This window comes from Carassius carassius, chromosome 47 (genome assembly GCF_963082965.1).
Source record: "Carassius carassius chromosome 47, fCarCar2.1, whole genome shotgun sequence".
Taxonomy (NCBI): Eukaryota; Metazoa; Chordata; class Actinopteri; order Cypriniformes; family Cyprinidae; genus Carassius; species Carassius carassius.
The window spans coordinates 20,447,610-20,474,743 of NC_081801.1; the positions used below are offsets into that span (position 1 = coordinate 20,447,610).

At 38.3% G+C, this 27,134-nt stretch overlaps 1 protein-coding gene across 1 annotated transcript in view; it reads left to right on the forward strand.

Moving 5' to 3' along the window:
• Nucleotides 1–15,309, forward strand: part of siah2l (seven in absentia homolog 2 (Drosophila)-like) — a 45,813-nt gene extending 30,504 nt beyond the window's left edge. The window contains exon 2 of the mRNA XM_059542088.1: nt 14,157–15,309. Within this exon, the coding sequence (XP_059398071.1) occupies nt 14,157–14,708 (552 nt within the window). The 3' untranslated portion in view covers nt 14,709–15,309. The remainder of the gene's footprint in view (nt 1–14,156) is intronic.
• Nucleotides 15,310–27,134: the final 11,825 nt, after the last annotated feature.

Sequence of the window (27,134 nt, forward strand, 5' to 3'; positions counted from 1 at the left end):
AATGATATGAATACACAGCTGGGGAGATCTGACGCGATACCCAGCCCTAGTTGTTGGTGCCAGATGGGCTGGTCTGAGTATTTCAAAAACTGATGATTTAGAATTGTCCGAAAAAGAGAAAATATCCAGTGAGCGGCACTTGTGTGCCTTGTCAGAGGAGAATGGGCAGACTGGTTAGAGATGATAGAAAGGCAACAGTAACTCAATGTAACTCAACTCAACCACATGTAACAACTAAGGTATGCAGAATACCATCTCTGATCACACAACACATCGAACCCTGAAGCAGATAGGCTACAGCAGCAGAAGACCACACAGGGTGCCGCTCCCGCTGCAACATTCAGCTGGTAGGGTCAGAATTTGGTGTAAAGCATGGATCCATCCTGCCTTGTCTCAACAGTTCAGGCTGGTGGTGGTGGTTTAATAATGTGGGGTATATTTTCTTGGCACACTTTGGGCCCCTTGACCGTTTGTGGTTTGCAGTCTTCAAGTCATTTCACATATTTTCAGTGGGGTTTGAGTCTGGGCTCTGACTAGGCCATGCAAGGACATTCACCACTGCATGCTCATTTTTGCTGTGTGCTTTTGGTCATTGTCATGTTGGAAGGTAAACTTTTTTCCCATTGACAACTTTCTGGCAGAGGGCAGCCGAATTTCCTCAAGAATTTGATGGTATTTTGCCCCATCCATTTTTCCTTCTATCCTGACAAGTGCTTCGGTCCCTGCTGCAGAGAAACACCCCCATAACAGGACATTACCACCTCCATGCTTTACTGGAGGAATGCTGTTATTTGGATGGTGAGCTGTGTTGGATTTCCATCAGACACATTTGGTGTTGAGGACAAATAATTCCATTTTAGTCTCATCTGCATGAGAATCTTCAAGTTGTGTCATGCGTCAAAGCTCAGTCTTACTGCATGTGGCCTTTCCTGAGGAGTGGCTTTTTTCATGCAATCCTCCCATACAAGCCAAATTTTTGGAGAATTTGTGATATGGTTGTCACTTGCACACAATGACCACTCTTTGTCATAAATTCCTGCAACTTCTTCAGAGTTGCCGTAGACCTCTTGGTAACCTATCTGACCAGTTTCCTCCTGGTTCTTTCATCCAGTTTGGAGTGACATCCTAAACCAGGGAGGATCTGTGTTGTACCAAATACCTTAGCTTCTGGGCATTGATAAAGCATATATATATATATATATACACACACACACACACACACACACACACACACACACACACACACACACACACACACACACACTAAGTAGACAGCCTAAAGGCCCTTTTTATCAAACAAGCGCATCACAGCACATTTTCGCAAATAGACGTCAGTTTTGCCTCGCTGATGTGTTACATTTGACGGCTTCAGTCACGGAAAAGAAAAGAAAAAGACTATAGTTAAAATATTTAATATATTTAAAATGTAATATTCACAGATGAAAGTTTGGTACTTATGAAGTTATGTGCATTTATTAGAACGAATTCAAGCATTATATTAAACCATATATTTTATATTTATATTTTCTCTAAGCTACATGGTATTAAACCATATTTTAGATTTGATACATTTACAAGGTGTGCAGTATTATTTATATTATATGAATTATGTGTTATATTATTCAAAAGAAATTGTGGTTTACTTTGCATCTGAGCATTAAAAGTGGTAGCCTATTTTAGGGGGTAGGCTACATGGATTAATATGCAATGTCAATATTTTCATATATTATGCCTATATTTTAATTTATATTTTAAAAATCCTTTAATAAAACAACATGCATTTTTGTTTTTCGTTACCTTTCCTTTATTTTGACAAATAACTTCTTGGAAAAAAGACATTTGTCTGTAAACTGATTAAGAAATTGTTGCATGTTTAAACGTGAAGCGCTGTATAATTTCGTTCACATTAATTATGCCTAATTAGCCTAAAACAAGAAACGAATAAATTAAACCTGCACGATTTAGCTAAATCTTTGAAACTCTAAAGAATGGACGGATAAATAAACCGTCATCATGATTAAACTCAAGTTCTCTCATTATAATCAACAAATTGCACACGATGTAAAAAAGAGCTTCATTAACTGACAACAAAAGTGATTTTTTAAAGGGAGCCTTCTTTACTTGCTTTTAGTGCTGGGCGATAGCATATGGCCTAAAAAAAAAAAAAATCCGATTTATGATTTAAATCGATTTTAAAATCAATATTCAATTGACAAAGACATTTTTCAAAACAAGTTTTAATATAGTTCTAAACTTATAACTGAGACAAGATGATAAAAAACTGTAATGTTATTACCTTAATGCTGGAAAGAACTTTATTTTATTTTATGATTATTTTTTATTATATATTATTTTTATTATTTATTTTTTGTTAATACTAGCCCATCAGCTGTGCAAATTTTGTTTGTGAGGAAAATAACTACATTTTTGTCAGTTATTTTATCTAAACAGATCGATTAATTTCTTTAAGATTTCAAAATCAAATAGCCTACTGATAATGTAGCACTGTAAGATCACATTTGTTTGAATGCATTATTGCTAAAGCGATTGCGTGTGAATGTGCTTTATCTGTTTAAATCATGCTTTAACCCGAAAATAATCAGTAAAAGAAACAGACAAACTCATATAGCCTTTAACATCCCGCTCGACTATTGCAGTCATTATAACCTGATCAAGCCATAGCTAAATATGTTTAACATGAATTCTTGCTGAATATGCAGTTATATTATGGGCTGTTGGCATGAATTGTACTCGTGATGGAGGCTCCAGTCAGAATCACACCGCTCCGCTTATCCTTTTGCTCAGCGGCGTGTCTCTGTCAGACTTGCGGGGGAGGGTTGAGCCACTCTGAACTACAGGAGAACTGAGTGGTGCGTCGGTGGATGTTAAAAAGAAAACCGATTTTCATTCAAACAAACCGATGTAAATTACAAATTCGAGTTAATTGATAAAATCGATTTATCACCCAGCCCTACTTGCTTTCATATTATTTAATGAAAAAAAAAATAAGGCAGCTGCATCTAAATGCAGGTGTGTAAAATATGTGCAAGATTTGCACTGCACGTGTGATGGTAGGTGTGCAGCTTTTATTCTTATTTATTGTATCTTCATTACAAATCTTGTTTGGTTTCATTTTGGATAATTGCATGTAAAAAATAATTTACGTTGTAATGTAAAATGTGAATTAATATTCATATGCAAGTATTTGTGCAAAAATTATTAATGCGCATTAATGACAGGGCGCATTATTCAACATTCAACAATCTGTGAATGTTGCATTTCTCTGTCGGAGAGAGCCAGCACTGAATTTCATCTTGCATCAGACAAGAAAACATTTGTTTATTAATAAATAATTAAAATGTCTCATTTTTCACAATTATTAGGCTACTTCTGCATGTACTTTGTGGCAAACTTAATGCATGTGCTTGAGCGCGGAATATATTAAGATTTGATTATGTAAATTTAATATAAACCTCTGATTAGTTGAATATAACAAATGAACGACTAGAACTAGAAAAATCTTACGTGGGGACAGACCATTTTTTAGTCTATAACCAAAACAACAGTCCTATATTAACAGGTTCAGCAACTTTGAAAGCCTCATACACTGTCCATATGAAAGAGCAAGAGATTCACGCCTTTATCTCGACCCCCACAAACTATACATAACTACCCCCCAAAACCCAACCCCCTCCAGCTGAACAGAATTCGGTCTGTGTTTTGGCTCCGAGGAACGGTGTGTTACTCAGCTGAAACATGCCTGCACTCAGCAGCACTACTCTTTGTATTCATTATTTTCTTGCAGCCCATATTATTATTTTCACAAGACCATAATGATAATAACAAATCATCAATTAATAATTAATCATTATTTTACAAAAATCATTGTTGTTTGTTATCGTGGATGTTTGAGGAAGGCTTTAAGACCAAGCGGAATCCTCTGTTCCTGCCTCACAGCATGCAGTACTCGCCCTCAGTGATGCAGCTTCACTGTCTGCAGTTTGACTTTACTGAATCAGATTGAGGCGAATACAACTTATTGATCATGAGACCAACATTTAGCAAGCAGGAAAACATTCATTCTACCTGAAGGAAGACGTATTTTATTGAGCTAATGCTGTTAAATAGAGAGAGGGGAAGAGAGAGAACCAGTCTAGGGCTATTCTTAAACTTGGAGCTCATTATATTGAAGTACAAATCCAAACACCAGAAATGTTATGCATTTTATGAATAATGAAATGTTATGAAAAGTATGCATTTTATTTATTCACATGCAGTATGGTTGTTGGTATTAAGCAGTTAAAACCTATTTTTAAACTTGAATTTAAATACTATTGAACTAACTTTAAAATATCAAGGAGTTTATAAATTAAAAAGGATAAAATGTCACAGTGCATGTTAAATAGCCTAAATGAACTTAACATTTATCTTAACACTCTAACATTTTTAAATCGTCGATAGCGGAGCAACGCGAGAGGGGGATCTGCGCCAGAGCGTGTGAAATGAATGTGATGAATGAAGTAATTTTCAGATGCAATGGAAAAAAACGAAACAAAAATAGCCTAGATTAGGCCCATGCAGGCTCTGCTCTGAAGTATATTATACTTATAATTACTGTTAACCCAGAGTAACAAATTTTAACGGATTAATCGCCTTTTTTCAATTGCTGCATGTTTTCTTTATTTATTTTTAAACACGCTAAAAAATAAATTAAGTTTGTGAGAGAAAAGAAATATATATGAGTCGTGTATAGGTTACATTTTAACGGATTAATCACCTATTTTCGTTTGCTGCATTTTTTTTTATATATATATATAATTCATGTATAAATTGCATTTTATTACATTTAGAAATAATAACGGCTGGCCTAATAATGTTATCATGTAGCCTACAAACAGGATATATTTAGTTCCCTTCACTTTACAACAAATCCTTCAGAACAAAACAAGAATTAAAAATATAGAATTCTAATGGATAAATATAATTGCAGTATATAATAATATAGGCTTAGCTATAAACAAACAAAATAATAATTTAAAGCTAAGCATAAGGTAAGGTTGGGCTTTCTCATTCTCTCACCGGGAGAAATCCGTTTCCATATTCGTGATGTTGCCCATTTGAAGCTTAAGTATTATTCATGAGGTAAAATAGGCTTTGTTGTTCACGCGTGTTTCACTATCCATGGAAAAAAAATCATAATTAACAATATGTGGAGTAAGTGGACCGCTGCTAACACTGAATGTCTGGTGAATGACAGCTGTTTCCAGTGAGTATGTGCATGAGACACCAGCGCGATCAAACAGCAGAAACAGAAAATGCTCAATTTTTGGTCACACATAAGGCATAATTCAAAAATGCAAAGTGTTAGTAGTTTGAAAAAATCAAGAATAATAATTATTGCTAAATGCTGGACCGTTCCCATTTTGCTCTGCATACGGAACCTGAAGATTTTTTTTAAAGCAAGAATGAACCGAAATGAAAATGAAATATATATATATATGAGCATTAAGTATGTGGTGCAGCATGGACTCGATGTGCTTTCACACAGGACGCGTTTGCAGTTCTCTACTCGGTATGTAAACGATCGCTGCACTGCTGCAGATTCAACGCTCCTGGAACACAACTGGAATCTGTTAACATGGGTGCGTAAAAAAATTATGCAACGCATACGCACTGCAGACGGAGTATGTGTGAAACAGGCGTAAGGTTGTTTGATCCTTGTGCAATGTGGAATTAGTTTACTTTTTCAAGCACTTTGTGATGCATTTTGGAAACAGGAGATGAGCCCCTTTTCTAATGCACCACCTAGCTTGATAAACCCCTTCTCAAAGACTTACTGTTTGTCAGGGTAACACACATATTCTAAATGCCTTGGGCAGAATTCGAATGAGCCATTTTAATCTAGATTAATGTAGATTAATCTAGATTAATTTTAAGATCACAGTGAGATTAATCTAGATTAAAAAAAATGTATCTATGCCCACCACTAATATATATATATATATCCTGACTTGTCCCCGACCACAGCTTTATCCTGGATATCTTTTGATAGTGCCTTCCCACCCATAGTTGATTGTTTGCTTCAGTTGCTCTACCAAGGGCTGAAATGCTCCAGGAAAGCTCAAAATGAGCTGATCACAGTTGAAAGTCAAATGGCTTTTTTGTGTGCCATTGAGAAGGAGATTAGCTACAAGTCATTTTTAGGAGGGGGGTGATCCTTGTTCCAACTCAGTGATTCTGTTTTTAAAAAAAATTTAATGACATGTTGGCATTATATTTTTTACTTGGAAGTTATGCACTGAGCAAATAAAGCTAAAAACAAAAACTGTTTCTGTCTTCATTTTAGGCTGCAAAGCAACAAAATGTGATTTATTTTAATGGGGGGTGATTATTTTCTATAGCCAAAGTATAAATATATTCCCATCTCTATATAGCATAGATGATTTAGATATTCATGATGCATTCATAATCATCTTTTTCCCTTATGGCTTACACGGAATGGTGTAGTGTATAAATAGTGTATGTTCATATTTATGCCCTTCAAAGTACCGCAGGGGAATAAACGAGCCCAAATCTAACATGAAATCCTGTAGATTATGTTCTGCTTGAAGTCCCCAAATGGCTGTGCTATGGGCATCAAAGACAGAAAAAAACATGAGCAGAGGAATGGGTAGGTGAGAACCCCCCCCCCCCACCACACACACACACAAACACACACACCTCCTCCTCCTCCCCCACCTCCTCCCGTCGTGTGCAAGTGTTCTGCAGTCCAGAATGTTTTCCGCGTCCGCAGCTCTTCTGAGTTGTCACCCTCCAGAGTGCAGCAACAACAGAGGAGATCGGTAGAAAGAAAGGAAGGAGAAAATATTGTTTTGCAGGGATCCCAGTCACTTGTCTATCTGTATTTGTAGGAACTTGCACAATATGTGACGATGCTGATGCTTTCCTGGGGGCTACAACATCTTACCTGGAATCTCTGACTCAGTTTAAAAGCTTTATATTGAGCCTGATCCATTTCAACTGGATGCTGATCTATCCTGACAGCTTTTTCAAAAAAATAACCTGCCTTCACTGATTTGACCTGCGTTTGCTGAAAATCCTGAATTGGGAACTGAGAGGAAATAATCTTTTTGCATCTGCATGGAATGAGAACAGAATTAAAATTGGGATTTAGGTGTTTCAACGATGACAGTTTGTGTACCGCTAGTGAATCACAGCATGGGTCTCTGGTCCTGTAGGGGACAGTGCAGTCCATGGTTTATGTTTTGAATCAATAGATTGTTTGTTTGGTTTTACTGTTGTTGTGTGCATGTGTCTGCCACCATACGAGGAGGCTGCGTCACTTTAACGGGTCCGCGAGGCCTGTGTTTTGGCAGTAGAAGCGAAACGTGGTCTATCCTGGCTGTGTCCTTCAGGGCACAAAAGCATCCTTGTCGGAATCAGAGGTAAACAGGGAGGCATTTGATGTAATTGCTCAGCGCTGCCGTACACACTTGCACTTGTTCAAATGCACTCGTGGGAATGGTGTTTTCGCTTGAGTGAAAGAGTACAGAGTGTTCGGTTTGCTTCCTTGACTCTTAGTAGGTCAGTAGGTTCATTCCTCACACATTTGAAATACATTTCCTCTGCAGGACTTTGCAAGATTCTTAAGACTTTCTCTACCAGTGAATAGAGAGACCCCAAATAGTTTTCTTGTTCATGTAAAGCATTACTTTGGGTTTAATTTTGGGTGCAGAAGTTCGAATTCCATTTGTCTAATTTTGTCCGACAAGGCAAAGACAAGTTTCAAAACATTTTGATTGAAGAGTTATTGTAGGGTTGTATTTGAAGTGATGTTGTGCCCGGCCTCCTGTTTTCCACTCCTGAGGGATTTGTCCCAGTTGCGGTGCCTACTTAGTTGGCCACGACAACGAGGTGTTTGTGTCACAGGCACAAATCGACCAGTTTGTCATACCAAACCACTTCTAGGAAGCAAGGTGAGTATGTAAGATCATAGTTCCATGTTCAATATATCAATGTTTTTTTTTTATTTTGTTTTTAAGAAATAAATTGCTGTTTTATGTAGGAATATACAGATTTTTTTTGCCCTCATTAATTTTTATTGTTTCCATACATGTCAGCTGGCAGCATAGCATGCACATTATGTATAGGAAACAAAAAAAAAAAACAATTTCAGGAAAGCATTATGGAATAGGAAGTGAAGTTGCACCACCAATGGGGAATATTGTTGCACTGCTTACAGGAATATAATCATGCTTTTAAGAATATAATAGTAATAGAATACTTTCTCAAGACAGAGTTTTGAGTATACACGAGTAAAACATGAGATTAAAAGTTATGACAATGAAGTCACAAAGAAGCTAGCCTCAAAGTAAACATTCTAAAATTAGTAAAAGACTTAATGTACTAAACATTTTGATAAAAGTTGACACAGTTTGACTTTATTTTTGTAAAAGGCCTATTATGTAATCATTCTCAAAAGCAGAAATAATAATCAGAAATTATTATTATAATTTTTTTATGGGGTGGTTTACTGTGTTTTTTCTAGGCATGATTAGGTCTAATACGTTCATGCTTTGTTCTTTTAGAAATGCATAATTTTTCACATAATTTACCTTTATTCCACACCGATCTGTCCCTTCTCTGACAAACGGCTCGACTTATTTCCTGTTATTATGAAGCCCTTCCTTCAGAAGTATGCCATGGGCTGAGATTGATCAGCTGGCTCAGCGTATTGTGATTCGCTAAACCGCCTCTAGAGCGCCCCTCTAAATCCTGCCCCTCAAGCTCAGAATGTGCTCCGGTTGTATTGTAAACAATGACATCCTCTATTGCTTATCAGTTTGACCACGATTTAGATGCAAAAGAATATTAATGAAGAGGATCACACAATACCTGTGCAAGCATGGCTCTTAATGGTATGTTTGTTTGTTGTTGTCTCATACTTTTAGATACGCTGTTGTTTGTAAATGCTACTGCTTGGACCGTATACATGGACCGTACGCACGTCCATGTATAACGCTTTCATTGCTTTGTGAAAATGAGTGTATAAATGGAACAGTTTGTTGGATCTGATCTGACGATATGAGAGAGAGAGAGAGAGAGCAGAGCAGGGTGACACGAGGAACAGAATTAAGAACCGCTGCTTTAGAACATTGGTTTTGAAACTTGTGAATCCATTAGAATCATTAGAAGACAGAATCGCGATTCATATATGAACAGATTTTTACGTGCACCCCAGTTTTCTTTTCCTCTTCTCTAAAGCAGCACAACATGCATGTTCCCAGGGGCGGGGTTTATCTGGGTTTGTGACGTAATGGACCCTGGAAGAAGCTCGTTGTAGTCACTTACCAGCCGTTTTTTAGGCATTAAACAGCCAGAATTTTCAAAGATGATATCTCCGTTTGCATTTAACTTTTAGTTAGCAGATATTGTTTATGCTCAAACAGCAACATTACAAACTAATTAAAGTTAAAAAAGTGAAATCGCAATCAACCACCCCTTTACTGTCTCACTAAAAATGTCCTTCTGTACAGAAGTCTTTGATACAGTGCTCAATGTCGATTATACTATGTATTTGTGTTGTCAAAAGACCCAGTACTTCGGTACCAAGTCGGTACTAAAAAAATGAAAATGTGACTGTACCAGGTTTCTTTAAGTACCGGTGGTAGCGAGTGCCTGGTCAACCCGGTTCTTGACGCATACAGCGCTATGATTTCCGCGAAGGAGAAAACGCAGACGGAATCTCAAAATCCAATCATGAAAATTAAACTTACATTTTAATATGGACAGTCGCGGAATTTGTCAAAGTTAGCATAAATTAATCAAATCAAATCTCCATATGGATCAGTATCTGTAAATGTTCTGCGCGTCTCTGTTTGAATGAATGAATGGCAGAGATGTGCGGGTTTGTTTACTACATAGACTGAAGCGCGTGATGCTTGCAGTAATTTCAGCATCTGCCGTCTCAATGAGGACATAAACACATAAACAACATCACCAGAACTGTTCTGAGTCACTTCACAAGCATTTTACCATTTCATTCGAGTAAAACCAGTGTCAATTTAAAGGTAGTAACCTGTCAAAATAAAAGTTTATTTTTACATAAAGGCATTGTGCTAGAAATATTACTATTATTTAGTAGAATGTATGTGATACTGCTACTACTGTTAAAAAAAATTATAAAACGTAAATTTTTAAAGAAAATAAATCACACAATATTTCTTCCATGTTTTAATTTTAATAGCAAATCCCCTTTATATACCAAAAAATTTAATGTGTTTAAATGTCATTAATTAAAAGACAAATAAAATTTGGGGTGAAACTTATCTGTTTTTCATAATTATATAACTTGTAGAAAAACTTTAAACACAATTGTAAATTAGTATAAAGAATGGCATTGGTTTTATTCTTAGTGATAAAGTTTTTTTTTTTTTTTAATTAGCATGTTTTTGTGTTTTGCTTTGGAACCCAAATTGGTACAGAGAACCATGGATTTTCACTGGTATCGGTACCGAATACTGAAATATTAGTACCGTGACAAAACTACTATGTATATAGACACATTACACTAATTGCTATGTAAAAACATTAAAGGTTCTGTATGTAGGATTGACACTGAGTGGTTGAACTAAGTATTGCAGTCCAAATTCAAAATATTGGAGAGGTTTTTTTTCACCCGGCCCCCTCTCCTCAGACTTAATTCACACGCAGGTTGCCAGGTTGACAACACGAACAGGAATGAGTGCATTTAATGATAAATGAAATTAAATGAGCTGTGTTTTCTGCCAACTGGCAATCCAGGGTGCCAAAATACAATTGGGTAAACTGGCAGTGGGTGGGATTCACAAACCAAAACAGAGACTGTCATTCCTGCCCAGAACGCACATTTTCAAAGGAGAACAAAATAGTACAAATTTTACATACAACACCTTTAAATGTAATTGAAGAATCGAGTGAGAAGATAGCAAGCAAGAATCCCCCCCCCCCTTTAACCTTACTACTCTGGCCTTCACTGGGCTGATTTCAGCTTTGAAACTTTTAACTAAATTGCTATTGATTCCAGAGAGGGAAAGCGAGTGTCTAGCTTTCCATTGTAGTGGTAGAAGTGGGTGCGACAGCTTGCCACTGATTAGGAGAAATCCGATTTCTCTGATGGACGGGCCTTTCGCTTGGGCTATTTGAAGGGCCCCACAGAGTTGATTATAATTATGACCTGAGCCCAGCCGCATCCTAGCAGTGATGAGGTCATGTGCAGACAGGAGGACCAAGAGGGGACCAAGATGCTGGTGGGCTCACTTGGTCTTAAGAACGCGTTCTTTCATATGCACTCACCCTGACCTTGAGGGAGAAGGGAAAAGAGATTATAACGATGCCATCTCGTCTGTCCTGGGTTCCAACTCTAGGGATTTTTTTTTTTATAACTGACACATTGGTGATGGAAACTCAAGGTCCTCCTGCTTGATAATGGAGGAGAGATAAGCCTGTCTCTCATGCATTGCTCTGAATAGGTGTATGGGAAACATCAATAGTTTCTTGGAATGAGGCCCAAGGTACCCTTGAACTGAACAGTACTTGTAGCACAATGTGTTCATCTCGCAACTTGTTATAATCACTAAGTTTAGCATGTTGCTTGCATACTTTGAGTAAATGTTATTTCGTCTGTTTGGCCTTCAAGTACATTGGCATGCAAGTACGTAGATGTCAATTTATTGCAGCAAACTACTTTTAAGGACTTAGTTAAGTTTTTCTTTTAAGGTCTAGGGTTCTTTTGTTGTACATTGAGAAATATCCAGACCCAGATGCTGTGTTTAGAAAAAACATAAGCTCTTTGCTGCTAATATTCTTAAGAAAAAATAAAAAAAAGCATTTTAGCCTAGGGTAAGATTAGAACCAAAAGACAGCTAAAGACTGTAATTCTTACATGCCCCTTTCATGCTCTGGTTTATTTGAGTTAGCCTAATTATTTGATTTTAAAACATATTTCCATTTCAACACAAAAAGATACAAATTAATAGACTGTCCGAATTCATTGTCATTCATCAAAATTTGCATTTCCAATGACTTCCCCTCTTGGCTAAAGTACAATTTGCAACTTAAATGCGGAAATTTGTGAATAATTCAGTAGCTAAGCTTCCAGCCCAGGGTCTATGCATCTCCATAGGGCTGTCTTGGCTACTTTACTTATTATTTTGTCAGGCAAATGCATTTTTATTTTGGTCCTCCATTCATTTTAATGGAATTGATTTTTTTTTTTTTAATTCTGGGCATATTGGTACAGCTGCCATTGACTTGAGTGTTCCAATGCGTTGTTGAAACACAGTTAATTTGTTTGCTCCAAGGGCTAATCAATGCAAGGTAAATGATATACAGGGTTGCTTTGAAAAGTTCACAGCTGGAATCAGGTATAGTAGTGACTGAATGCACACATACGCATAAAACCACACAATCAACAGTGTACCTTAAACAGAAACTTGATACGATTCCTTTTTACACCAAGACTCTCAGTGCCAACAGGCTTTAGACAGATTTTTTTATCTCCACCGTACTGCCTTAGGATTACTGCTCAAAATCCTCTCATTCTCTCATTAAAAAGCTGGATAAGAGGATAACTGTCTGATTGGGAGGGAATAGATAGACCGCATAAACCTTCAACACCTCCAAAAGTCAGATGGTCTGATCCTTAAAAGAAAGGCTGGGAAATGAGAAAGGATTAGAATGATGAATTTGAGGTTATTTGGACATAGGCCATGTCCTAATAAAACCCAGTGTAATGTGAAGGAGATACAATGATTATTTCTCCCTAGCTGCTGCTTAACAGATTTTGACAATAAATGTCAGTGTATTAAGGCAGTTATGGCCTCTAGGGCCTTCTGGACCACTGGATAACGGCTGACACTGATTGATTTTTGCTAGACATGCCAGTCATTTACCACTCAGATTAATAATTAAATTGGCAGATATTGAGGCACACCCTTGTGGGGTGGGGGTGGGCGTTAAGTGGGCTGTACACTCATACCTCCAGCTTTGCTTTAACCTGATAGAAACGGATTGTCCTGTGGTGCAATTATTTAACTCTGATTAATTAAGTTTACATAGATTTTCTGGAAAGAATATAACAAGACTTTATAAAATTATTTTAAATTGGGAAAAAAAATTCTCAAATTCATTTTCTTAGCTTGTGTGTTTAAAAAGTATTTTCATTTGGTCTTAGTTCTTTACGAAGACATAAGACATACTAAGATATAATTGATCTTGCCTTTTGCCTTTTCTCCAGCCCATTTATGCAGGGATTTACTTTCTTTGTTGCATTGTAAAAGGTCTGACATTTTTCAGTTGAATTCTAAACCTTTACCCATAATTTGAGCCAAATGCCTTGTTTTGAATTCAACTCTGCTAAGCTGATGAAATTCCCCCGGGAAGGGCGTTTATCAGGTTATTGTGGGATTTCACCTTTTGTTGTTGCAAGTCCAATCCTGTAGGCCAGTCAGAGAGATAAATGTTGGTTTTAGAGTGATCAAAGAAAGTCATTCAGTGTGCACATTTCCAGCAAAGTGGGCAGCTTGGGGTAACATTCATATTTGACCTTCATTTTTATTCCCTTCCTGAGATAATCTAAGAGAGCCTTGCTGGGCTATTCATCTTGAAGCAACACGATCCATCCCACTCATTTTCCCAAACTGCATGGACACATGCATAAAAAATGAGTGGTGTCACAGCTTGACACATGATTAGCAGGAACCTCGTTTTTATGGCAGGTACACAAACAAACAGACTGATTACTCTAGGCAAAATATGGATTCACTTCTAATGATACTGACATATCTCAACACATTGCATAGTTCCCTCTTTGCTTTACCTATATTACCTATATTATTCCCTGTTGCCTGTGTCCTTGATCTGCCCTCCTGAAATCCCCTTATCCTAGTTCCCCTTCCCCCTCTTTGCTCAGCCTCCCACTCACCTTTCCTGCTACTCTGTATTTGTCCTTCATCATCAGTAACTTCCAGTGTTGTCCCATTACTTACCTGAGCGCTCTTGATCCGAACTCTCTTTATTCTCTCTTTCAGTCATTAAGTATCTCTCTTCAAATGTTTTTTTTTTTGTACCAGGACTCATGCAGGTCTCTTTTTTTCTTTTTTTTTCTTTTTTCGCAGTATGCCTCCGCTGGATGTATGCTGTCCCTCCACCACAGCGAGAAGCCAGAGCATGAAGAAGTCTGTGAGTTCCGCCCGTACACCTGCCCATGCCCCGGGGCTTCCTGTAAATGGCAGGGCTCCCTGGAGGCCGTCATGCCACATCTCATGCATGCCCACAAATCCATTACCACCTTACAGGGCGAGGACATTGTCTTTCTGGCCACGGATATTAATCTACCGGGGGCTGTGGACTGGGTCATGATGCAGTCATGTTTCGGGCACCACTTCATGCTGGTTCTAGAGAAGCAGGAGAAATACGAGGGACACCAGCAGTTCTTTGCCATCGTGCTGCTCATTGGCACGCGAAAGCAAGCGGAGAACTTTGCCTACCGCCTCGAATTGAATGGCAACCGTAGGCGGCTCACATGGGAAGCCACGCCACGCTCGATCCATGATGGTGTAGCAGCGGCCATCATGAACAGTGACTGTCTTGTATTTGATACCTCCATTGCCCACCTGTTTGCAGACAACGGTAACCTGGGTATCAACGTGACCATCTCTATGTGCTGAGGTGGCAGCGTAATGCTTTTTCCAGTGACCCAAACCTAGGACAACCTCTGCTCCCTGTCAGACTGCAGGTTCTGAAGGCAACGGCTGGGAGATATATACATTTAATGTATATTTATGTTCAAGAGTCATCCGATAAAATAGCACACACTATCCAGATTCACTAGTGGGTTGGTATGCTCGACGGATGGCAGGAGTCCTTCTGGAAATGAAGCGGGGAGTGTGCAGGTGTTGCTATCAGTTGAAGGCATTGGTGCAATTGAGAATTTCTTCAAGGATACAAACACCTCAACTTTCTGATTATACCTTCGATTAAAAGTACAGGTGAGGATGACCATTGTCGCAGAATCAAAATGCTAACTTAGAAAGAGTCTAGGGCATGAAGGTGTAACATTTGCCTCAGAAGCTTATAAAACCTATATGTACAAAAACTGCACTGACTACTTTGGTTTTTGTCTTTGGATATTGAGTGAAACCATGGAAAATTTACATGGCAATATAAATGGTAATCCTCTGAATTTCATGGTTGTATATCGGCTTGATAAAACAACGCTCATGGTGGAAATGCGGTGTACATGGAAATAAAATACACTTGCAAAAATGACTACATAGCCACCATGTTTGTAAGGCAAGAATCTGACCTCTTCATTAAATTTTTTCCTTTCCTTTCCTTTCCTTTCCTTTTTTTTTGTAAAAAAAAAAACACCATATCTGCTGTCAATGTTGCAAGACGTAAATAAGGACAATAATAAAGTTAGTTATTTTGGGGTCCTCTCTTATCCAGAGGAGAGAACTGGTTTGTGATCAATAGAGATATTGATCATAAGCTCCATATAATGACAGCACTACAGCCAACCTTTTCAAATTTTGTTACCCATGATTTAATGCTACATATTCATAGGTATATTTATATATTATTCTTTATTTATTTATTTTTTAAAGGGATAGTTGACCTATAAATGATTAAATCTGTTATTTAGTTACCCAAATGCTTTATAACCCTTATTTGTGGAGCACCAACCTAGAAGTTTATTAGAATATCTCAGCTGTTCTCTTTCAGTACAATGTACGTGGATGGAACTGGGGCTTGTTAAGCCCCAAATAGGACAAACAAAGCAGGATAAACTCAGATCATACAACCTGTGCTATATATTGCAAGTCTTCTGAAGGCTTACGATAGCTTTTTTTGAGGCAGAGACTGAATTATTTATTTTATTTTATTTAATGAAAATCTTTAATTGTATGAAGAAGAACAGCTCACACATTTTGATAGATGACTTCTTTACAGGATTCAATAACACAAGGGTGAGGAAATGATAGAATTTTCATTTTTGAGTGAACTGTTTTTATATAGGTGTTACTTCTTTGCTTTTTAGCGTACTTGTCAACAGTGACTGTTATGTAAAAAAAAATTAGACTGCGCACAATGTTATTTTCTTGTTGATAAAGTGTCCGCATTTAATTAGTTTTGTTGTCTTTGTACTTATTCCTTCTTTATATTTGAGGTTATCTTTAAGGTTAAGAAAAGCTTTTGTAAAAACACAAAAACAACTTTAGTTTTATTGATATTTGTTGTTGTTGTTATGTCTCTTAAAAAATTATTTAGTCTAGCTTTGTTTACTCTAGTTCTCTTAAACCAAGTAAGATCTGAGCAATCACTCACTCTCCTCTTTGGTCAATGAAACCCACAATGCCTTACTTGTATACAAACTCAGTCTTTTAGAGTCTGCTGCCTTCTAGGATTCCGTGTCAAGTTCAGGTCACTATCCTCCAAACCTCCAGTGTCTTGAAAGAGACTTACATTTTACAAAGTGGCATTATGAGTGGGAAGGACATGGCACGTCATTCTAGCTTGCCCCCAAAACCTGCTGCAGTAACCGTTTCACTTACACTGTTCAAGAATGGAACCAAGCCTTTTTTCAAATACCTCTGATGACTTTGAAGATGTTTGTGGAAGAAGAGCATCGATATACCTGAATGTGGGTGGTTCTGTGAAGAGATCGAAGTTTGATGCACAACTGACACCCTCAGCTCTTCTTTATCTGTCTGCTATTTCACTCCTGGAAAATAATTTACAAATGTAAATTAAATGTTTTATAAATGTGGAGCAAATGTATTCTGTTTCGTTGATTAATTTTTACATTTAGAGACCCAAGAGTGTTCATGTGGTCAGTGTCTCCACTCCTCAAACATGTGGATAGAGTCTTGTCCCCGACACTTGTTCTCGCTACATGCAGTTGTCATGGCAACTTAATATGCAAATGAGAAATCTAGCTCATTCATTCCTAGAGGAAATTTTTTTTTTTTTTTTTTTTTTTTTACATTTTCTTGATTAATCTGAAATTTCAAACTGAAACACCTTTTTTTTTTTAGATGCCTTCAAAGTAAGTGAGTCTCTTATGGTATTTACAGGACATGTCTCATTCCTCTAAAAATATAAAATTATGCAGTTGATCCAAATTGATGGTGACTAGAATCTTTATCATTTTAAGTCCTGAATAAAAATATCAAATGCATGTTGAACAGGACAGAACACCTGCATGTAGAATACAAGCCCTGAAGGAAGCTCTAAGCTTCCAGGTCTATGTGGCATGACTTCTGCAGAATTGGGCTGACAACGCAAAGCTTGTGCAATAAAGAATAACAATTTAGTCACAAATAAAAAAAACTAACCATGTTCAATTTGCACATTTAGCCTAATGTGTTTTGATTTCCAAATAATACACTGATATATTCTGATGTCTTAATTCTGATGTGACCATTCACCAGTTGTAGCTTTTTGCAGATTGTTGTATCTCCAAAACAGAGACAAGACATACCATGTCAAAAAGAGACCACCAGCCATCTGTCTCTCTCCCATGGCATTTTAGACTCCCCTATACAGAAGTGAACACAAAACTGAATAAATGCTTTTTAATGAAGTGAGCAGGTGGTTTCCTGAGCTGTGTGCCAAGCCTCACAATCAAACCATCACGATCAATATTGAGCACCACATCCTAATGAACTTGCGAATAAACATGTTTTTGTCAAGGACTAGAATACTTAAGGTTTATGGCAGGGATAGGCAACTTTGGTCTTGGAGGGCCACTGTCCTGCAGAGTTTAGCTCCAACCCTAATTAAACACACCTGAACAAGGCAATCAGTGTTTTCGGGATTACTAGATAGATACAGGCAGGTGATTTTTTTTATGAGGGCTGAAGCTAAACTCTGCAGGATAGTAGCCCTCCAGGACAGGAGTTGCCTATCCCTGGTTTATGGCAATGAAACAATTAAATGTTTTCTGTGCCAAATCAGTGATAAAAATACTAGCATGTGAGTTTACAGGTCTATCAATATAAAAAACCCTAACCATAGTTATTCCAAATACATTAAAAAAAAAAAGTATTTTAAATTGATGGTTAAAGTCACAATGAAACATAAATAGTGACATCTTTTCTTCCATTTTGTGATGCAAACCCGATTATTAAAACAGAAAAAATGTAGGGCGGTTCATTGGCTGTTGATTAAATGTAGTCAGATCTGCTGAATGTGAGCTTGTGGTGCAGTCAAGTGCTACTGGGAAGTTCATATTTACAAGTTGGGAAGTCGTAAATATGATGTTGGGTGCATACAAATCATTTGATCGGAGGAAGATAGCGAGTTTTTAATAAAATAATCTCTCTCCACCTGTGATTACGACTTTTGATGGCGTTCATGTGTATTTAAGTCATAATTGGCGTTCAGGTGCGTTCAAGTCGTAAATACAATGTTTCCAAAAAGACTTAAACTCACGGTCGCAATTGACTGTAAAACAAAAATAAATAAATGGCAGGTATAAAGTAGACTAAATGATTAATTTATCTGTCAGAAGATTTTGATTAAGAATTGTTTTTTTTATTTTATTTACTATTCACAAAAACATCAATGACGTGCTTATAAAATAGGCAGGATGAATTTTCATTACATGCTGACTTTAAAATAAATTTTGTAAACAAAACCTGGAACACACTACCCACCACACAGAAATCACGACCATTTCAATAACCAATACTGCAACATATTTGACATGATTTCTCATCAAATTCTACTTTTACTTCATGTTTTTAGAAGCTATTGTAAATTTATTTGCCATATTGAATGGTTTTGCTGTAAAAAGCTAATGTTTTGCCTTTGATCTGTTCCTTTAACTATTACATTGAGAAAGTAATTAAAGAATTGATATGATCATTCTCATGGCAAATATTCACATTATTTAGTTTGGAAAATACTGTGACGGTGGCTAAAATTTTACGATTACAGAAGATGCCTACATCCAAAGATATGATGACCTACTATTTGGCAGCTGTTTGTATTTTTAGATGGAGTTTCATTAAGAACCAGCATTTTATCTTTTTATCTCTATTTTTAATAGCTTATTATATAGTAAATTATTCCAGACAGATATTGAAAAAATTCTGAACATTTATTTACATTTCTGAGGTACACACAAAAAGTCAATTTTGTATATATATATATAAAAAAGAAGAAAAATAGTCAAATTAGTATGTGCTCAATTTCGCCTGTGTCCTCTTTCACAACTGCAATCTCTGTGTTTGGCAAACCCTCTGTCTCAATCCCAATGTCTCTCTCGTTCCCTTTCTCTCTCACGTTCTCCATCTTGTTCTCAGTCCATGCCTCATGTTTCTTTTCCTTTAGTGTCATTTTCTTCTCTTTCTTCTCCTTTGTCTTTTTTTCATCGCTGTAGCTAATCGTAGCTCCGTGTAGCCATTTTTTATTTCTCTAGAATCTTTATCTTACTATCATTCTTTGTTCTTTAAAGTGATAAAATATAACTTAATTCACACCATATTTCTGATATTATCGATCGATCGATCTTATCAGATTAATTTTGATTGTTCACTTTTATTTTATATCCGTGAGTGCAGTACACCTGCATTGCATTAGCACTCGTTAGCTTGTCATTAGCGTTTTCATTCGAACCTATCGCTGTTTTCTTTTCTCCTCTCTCTCGCTCCAGTTGTTCACAAGTTCATCAAACAACTGTGGTAAGAATATTTCATCAAGCACGGTGAGTAATGGCTTCTCCTGCTATTGTTATTTGCACCTCTTGCCATATGTAAAGTTTATCTATCTCTGTCGCTGATGAGGGATTCACATGTGATAAATGCAGGGAAATAGTTAGGCTGACAGAGAAGATTTCAGAATTAGAGACATGCATCCAAACTTTAATTGAGGACAGTAAGAATTAAGGGCTCTAGGTACGGCTTTGGATGCGTCTAGCTCAGGGATTCCTGTACATTGTTCGGTTCCGGCAACAGAGCCCCTGCAGCAGAGCAACTGGGTAACAGTAAGGCAGCATAGTCATGAGTCAAAACACCGCTCTTCTGTTCCGATCAAAACATTAAACAGCTTCTCCCCACTCAGTGGTGCACCCACCGAGAAACCTGATGAAAGTGCTCTTGTTATTGGTGATTCTATTGTACGGAACGTGAATATAGAGACACCAGCCACCATAGTCAAATGTTTACCGGGAGCCAGAGCGCCTGACATCTTGGCAAATTTAAAAGTGCTGGCTAATGCTAAACATAAATACAGTAAGATTGTTATTCATGCTAGCACTAATGATGTTCGACTTCGCCAGTCGGAGATCACTAAAAATAACATTAAAGAGGTGTGTGAACTTGCAAGCATGATGTCAGACACTGTAATATGCTCTGGTCCCCTCCCTGCTTACCGTGGTGACGAGATGCATAGCAGATTGTCATCACTCAATGGCTGGATGTCTAAGTGGTGCCCACAGAATAACATAGGTTTCATAGACAATTGGACAAGCTTTTGGCGCAGACCTGACCTGTTGAAAAGAGATGGTTCTCATCCCTCCTGGGGTGGCGCCACTCTTCTCTCTAGAAATATGGCAAATAGTCTTAGTGTTTATACTTGACTAACTGGTGCCCAGGTCAGGAAGCAGACAGAATGGCTAAACCGACCGACTGCTAGCTGTCTCACATCACAGAGGTCAGCTAATTCTCAGCACATAGAGACTCTTTCACCTAGATATCACACTATAGAGACTGTGTCTGTTCCCCGAACTAGAAAATACAAAAAACGTCCAAACCAAGTTAAGATTAATTATTTAATTGAGGTCCAACAAATAAAAAACAGATGCAATATGGATAAACAAATGATGAAGCTTGGCTTATTGAATATCAGATCCCTTTCTACGAAAAACTTTTTGTAAATAATATGATCACTGATCATAATCTAGATGTGCTCTGTTTGACAGAAACCTGGCTAAAACCTGATGATTACATTATTTTAAATGAGTCCACCCCCCCATTACTGTTATAAACATGAGCTGCGTCTAAAAGGCAAAGGGGGAGGTGTTGCTTCAATTTATAACAACGTCTTCATGATTTCTCAGAGGGCAGACTTCCAAGTATAACTCGTTTGAAGTAATAATGGTGCTTCATATAACATTATCCAGAGAAACAAATGTTAATGATAAATCCCCTGTTATGTTTGTACTGGCTACTGTATACAGGCCACCAGGGCACCATACAGACTTTATTAAAGAGTTTGGTGATTTTTACATCCGAGTTAGTTCTGGCTGCAGATAAAGTTTTAATAGTTGGTGATTTTAATATCCATGTTGATAATGAAAAAGATGCATTGGGATCAGCATTTATAGACATTCTGTACTCTATTGGGGTTAGACAACACGTTTCAGGACCTACTCATTGTCGAAATCATACTCTAGATTTAATACTGTCACATGGAATTGATGTTGATAGTATTGAAATTATGCAGCCAAGTGATGATATCTCAGATCATTATTTAGTAGTGATGTGTCGTTCGTGAACGAATCGTTCTTTTTGAATGACTCTTTTGGGTGAACGAATCGTTCTCGTTCACGCAATCCACTGACTCATATTTCTCGTTCACTGAAGTTCCTCCCTCCACAGCAGCGTGGCGCTATTAGCAGCGCATGCGCAGCTCGGTGAACCGGGTAACTGAACATTTTCATCCTGTCAAAGAATTACTCAACCTCGAGCCAATAGCCTTCGATTATGAGATGTGACAGAGCATCTGATTTGTTGAATGTAGTGAACGAATACGCCCTTCAATGAGCTAGTTTTTCATATGAGTCTGAACGAGATCTAGAGATCTTATCGTTCGTGAATGAAATGACTGAACTGATACTTATGTCATTCGTGAACGAGTTGAATGATTTAGTATATCTCATTCGTGAATGAAATGACTGAACTGGCACACATGTCGTTCGTGAATGAGTTGAATGAACGGATACGTCGTTCGTGAATGAAATGAATGAGAGTAAACCGGGTTAGTCTGCCATTTAGCATGTCAATCTCGCAAAATGCAAAGAGCAGTTACAGGTACTGTGCACATACGCTTGTTTTGATATTTAGCATACAAAACTCAATGTTTAATCCCCCGATTTATGAATGTGAATATATAATATACAACCTATCTGATCAAACAATTAAAATGCTAATTAGGCAAGAAAACCTCGTGCTTTGTTCATCTGAACAACTTAAGACTTTATATATTGAATGCGATTATGCACACATTTTTATAAAGCCAGGTCAGTTTTTGTAACAAGTGAATACGTTTGTTGACTTAAGACAAAACACATAATACACCCTTTTTTGCCACCTGCTGGCATATTTGTGTAATACGAAAAAATGATCACTGAACGAATCAGTGAACGATTCTGAACGAATCATTTTGGTGAACGAACTGAAAATGAACGAATCTCTAGAAAGAATCATAATTTCCACCACTATTATTTAGTTTTGTGCAAACTTCATATAGCCAAAATTGTAAATTCTACTTCTTGTTACAAGTATGGAAGAACCATCACTTCTACCACAAAAGACTGCTTTTTAAGTTCTCTTCCTGATGTATCCAAATTCCTTAGCATATCCAAAACCTCAGAACAACTTGATGATGTAACAGAAACTATGGACTCTCTCTTTTCTAGCATTTTAAATACAGTTGCTCCTTTACGCTTAAGGAAGGTTAAGGAAACCAGTATGACGCTATGGTATAATGAGCATACTCGCACCCTAAAGAGAGCAGCCTGAATAATGGAGCGCAGCTGGAGGAAAACAAAACTAGAGGTATTTCTTAATGCTTGGCGGGAAAGTAACCTATCCTACAGAAAAGCATTAAAAACTGCTAGATCCGTTTACTTTACTTCTCTTTTAGAAGAAAACAAACATAACCCCAGGTATTTATTTAACACAGTGGCTAAATTAACGAAAAATAAAGCCTCAAGTGTTGACATTTCCCAACATCACAGCAGTAATGACTTTATGAACTACTTTACTTCTAAAATCGATACTATTAGAGATAAAATTGTAACCATTCAGCCTTCAGCTACAGTATCGCATCAGACAGTGCACTATAGACCCCCTGAGGAACAGTTCCACTCATTTTCTACTATATGAGAGGATACTATATACAATTGTATAAACTTGTTAAATCATCTAAACCAACAACATGTATGTTAGACCCTATACCATCTAAGCTCCTAAAAGAGGTGCTTCCAGAAGTCATAGATCCTCTTCTGACTATTATTAATTCCTCATTGTCATTAGGATATGTCCCCAAAACCTTCAAACTTGCTGTTATTAAGCCTTTCATCAAAAAACCACAACTTGACCCCAAAGAACTAGTTAATTATAGACCAATCTCGAATCTCCCTTTTCTGTCCAAGATACTAGAAAATGTGGTATCCTCACAATTATATTCCTTCTTAGAGAAAAATGGTATATGTGAGGATTTCCAGTCAGGATTTAGACCGTATCATAGTACTGAGACTGCTCTCCTTAGAGTTACAAATGACCTGCTCTTATCATCTGATCGTGGTTGTATTTCTCTAGTAGTTTTATTAGATCTTAGTGCTTGCTGTGTTTGAAACAATTGACCACAACATTCTTTTGCATAGACGAACACTTTGTTGGCATTAATGGAAGTGCCATCAGTGGATGATGGTGCCAGCAGTGTGCACGGCGCAGCGTCTCCCGGTTTTATTTTATTTATTGTTTGTTATTATTAGTTTAAGTTATCAAAATGTCACAGCTCTGTTTGTATACGATCGCCAAACTCTTTTTTCTATTCGTGATCAACATGCTGTCTGGACAACGAATGTTAGTTATGGGAATCAGTCCTCGGATGCACTCCCTTCTACACTCCCAGCTCTGCCGGCGTATTTGCAGCTTACCTCCAGTACAGCTTCGCGGAGGAAACGCCACAGAAGGCGGAGAAAGCGAGGTGGTGTGGTTGCAAGAGCAAGAGCAAGAGCATATATACGGTACACACGGAAAAATGGACCGGGATTTCAACACGACTTCTTCTTACCAACTGTCTGTCCTTCTTTGTACCTCAAGAGGAGGTGGCTACTCCCGATACAACCTGAAGCGGTCGTCGCTGTGGATCAGCTGCGTGTGCCAGTGGAGGAATTTGTTCCCCGGCGTTCACAAACGGCCAAGCGCGGCGTGGATCTCATGAATCTCCGTTCATTGGCTCGAGCCAAACTACCACACACACAGGACACTGTTCTTAATTTGGCACTGATTAATGTTAGATCATTGTCTAACAAGACTTTTATGTTAAATTACTTTTTTCGATCCCGGGAGCTTGACTGTATGCTTCTTTCGGAGACGTGGGTTCAACCCGGTGAGTAATTCCCCTTCTCAGAGCTCCTTCCTCCGTCATGCTCTTTCTTTAGCTGTCCTAGAACAACGGGTAAAGGTGGAGGCCTAGCGACAATTTTTAAATCCAGCCTGAACTGTAAAAAAAACTCCATGTAATCAATATAAGAGCTTTGAGCTCCAACTTTTTGAACTCAAACTTAAATTACATGGATCAGTGGCATGTGCACTCATTTATCGCCCTCCAGAAATTAACAAGGAATTTATTAATGACTTTTCTGCGTTTGTGGCTGGTATTGCTCTAACCTACAATCATTTCTTAATTGTAGGTGATTTTAATATTCATGTTTGTTGTGTTTCTAAGCCTTTGGTCAAGGATTTTTTAAACATTTTGGATTCTTTTAACCTCACTCAATCGGTGAATGGCCCGACTCACAACCAGGGGCGGATTTAGACATTTTGGGGCCCAAGGCAAACACAGACATGGGGCCCTCTACATCTCGTTTCCCTCCTTTTGTCAATCCTTATTTTCAAAAAAAATAAATAAAGCCCTACTTGTTACTTCTCTTCAGCAGTCTTCACACAGCAATGATGTATAGACATCTGGAGTTGTATCTGTAAGAAAAAAAGAAGAAAAATAAAAAACACAGAACAACATTCTGTTTAACAGATGTATCCTCTGTAAAATTGTATTTACATAAAATCTTCTCTGTACAATAATATGTACTGTCTATTTACACAGGGAAGAGCTGTCATTGGTTGTCATTTACCTTGGTTGTTCTGATAGTATCTTCTATATGGATCTGCTTGCTGCTACATGTTGTTTTTGGACTTCTGTCTTGTGTTACTAAAGTGAGAAGAAACACACAAGACAATAAGTGATCAATTATGGAGACATCATTTTAGTAAAAATAACTTACCTTTTAAAATGTTTACCTTTTTTCTTTCACTGACTTTCTCCTGCTCTCCATTTTTTTCTGACCATTTCTTCATTTCCCTTGTCTCTGTTTTTGCATATTTCTCGTCTTCTCTCTTTGGTCTTTGCCTGTCTTTTTCTTCTTCTCTCTTTGGTCTTTGCCTATCTTTTTCTTCTTCTCTCTTTGGTCTGTGTGTGAGTGAGTGTGTCTGTGTGTGTGTGAGTGAGTGAGTGAGTGTGTCTGTGTGTGTGTCTGTGTGAGTGAGTGTGACTGTGCGTGTGACTGTGTGAGAGTGAGTGTGTCTGTGAGTGTGTCTGTGAGTGAGTATGTGTGTGTGTGTGTGAGTGTGTCTGTGTGTGTGAGTAAGTGTGTCTGTGTGTGTGAGTGAGTGAGTGAGTGAGAGTGTCTGTGTGTGTGAGTGAGTGTGAGTGAGTGAGTGAGTGAGTGTGTGTGTGTGTGTGTGTGTGTGTGTGTGTGTCTGTCTGTGTGAGTGAGTGTGACTGTGTGTTTGAGTGAGTGTGAGTGAGTGTGACTGTGTGTGTGTGTGTGTGTGAGTGTGTCTGTGTGTAAGTGTGTCTGTGTGAGTGAGTGTGACTGTGTGTTTGAGTGAGTGAGTGTGAGTGAGTGAGTGTGTGTGTCTGTGTGAGAGTGTCTGTGTGAGTGACTGTGTGTGAGTGAGTGTGTCTGTGTGTGTGAGTGAGTGTGTCTGTGTGTGTCTGTGTGTGTGAGTGAGTGTGTCTGTGTGTGTGAGTGAGTGTGTCTGTGTGTGTGAGTGAGTGTGTCTGTGTGTGTGAGTGAGTGAGTGTGTCTGTGTGTGTGAGCGAGTGTGTCTGTGTGTGTGTGAGTGAGTGAGAGTGTCTGTGTGTCTGTGTGTGTGAGTGAGTGAGTGAGTGTGTCTGTGTGTGTGAGTGAGTGAGTGTGTCTGTGTGTGAGTGAGTGTGTGTGTGTGAGTGAGTGTGTCTGTGTGTGTGAGTGTCTGTGTGTGTGAGTGAGTGTGTCTGTGTGTGTGATAGTGTGTGTGTGAGAGAGTCTGTGTGAGTGAGTGTGTGTGTGAGTGAGTGTGTCTGTGTGAGTGAGTGTGTGTTTGAGTGAGTGTGTGTGTGTGTCTGTGTGAGTGAGTGTGTCTGTGTGTGAGTGAGTGAGTGTGTCTGTGTGTGTGAGTGAGTGAGTCTGTGTGTGTGTGTGTGTGTGTGTGTGAGTGTGTCTGTGTGTAAGTGTGTCTGTGTGAGAGTGTCTGTGTGGGTGAGTGTGACTGTGTGTGTGAGTGAGTGAGTGAATGAGTGAGTGAGTGTGAGTGAGTGTGTGTGTGTGTGTGAGTGTGTGTGTCTGTGTGAGTGAGTGAGTGAGTGAGTGAGTGAGTGAGTGAGTGAGTGTGTGTGTGTGAGTGAGTCTGTGTGTGAGTGAGTGAGTGAGTGAGTGAGTGAGAGTGTCTGTGTGAGTGAGTGTGAGTGAGTGAGAGTGTCTGTGTGAGTGTGTGTGAGTGAGTGAGTGTGTCTGTGTGTGTGTGTGTGAGTGAGTGTGTCTGTGTGTGAGTGAGTGTGTCTGTGTGTGTGTGAGTGAGTGAGTGAGTGAGTGGGTGAGTGGGTGAGTGAGTGAGTGAGTGAGTGAGAGTGTCTGTGTGTGTGTGTGAGTGAGTGTGTCTGTGAGTGAGTGAGTGTGTGTGTGTGTGTGTGTGTGTGTGTGTGTGTGTGTGTGTGTGTGTGTGTGAGTGAGTGAGTGAGTGAGTGGGTGAGTGGGTGAGTGTCTGTGTGAGTGAGTGTGATTGTGTGTTTGAGTGAGTGAGTGAGTGTGTGTGTGTGTGTGTGTGTGTGTGTGAGTGTGTGTCTGTGTGAGTGTGTGTCTGTGTGTGTGTGTG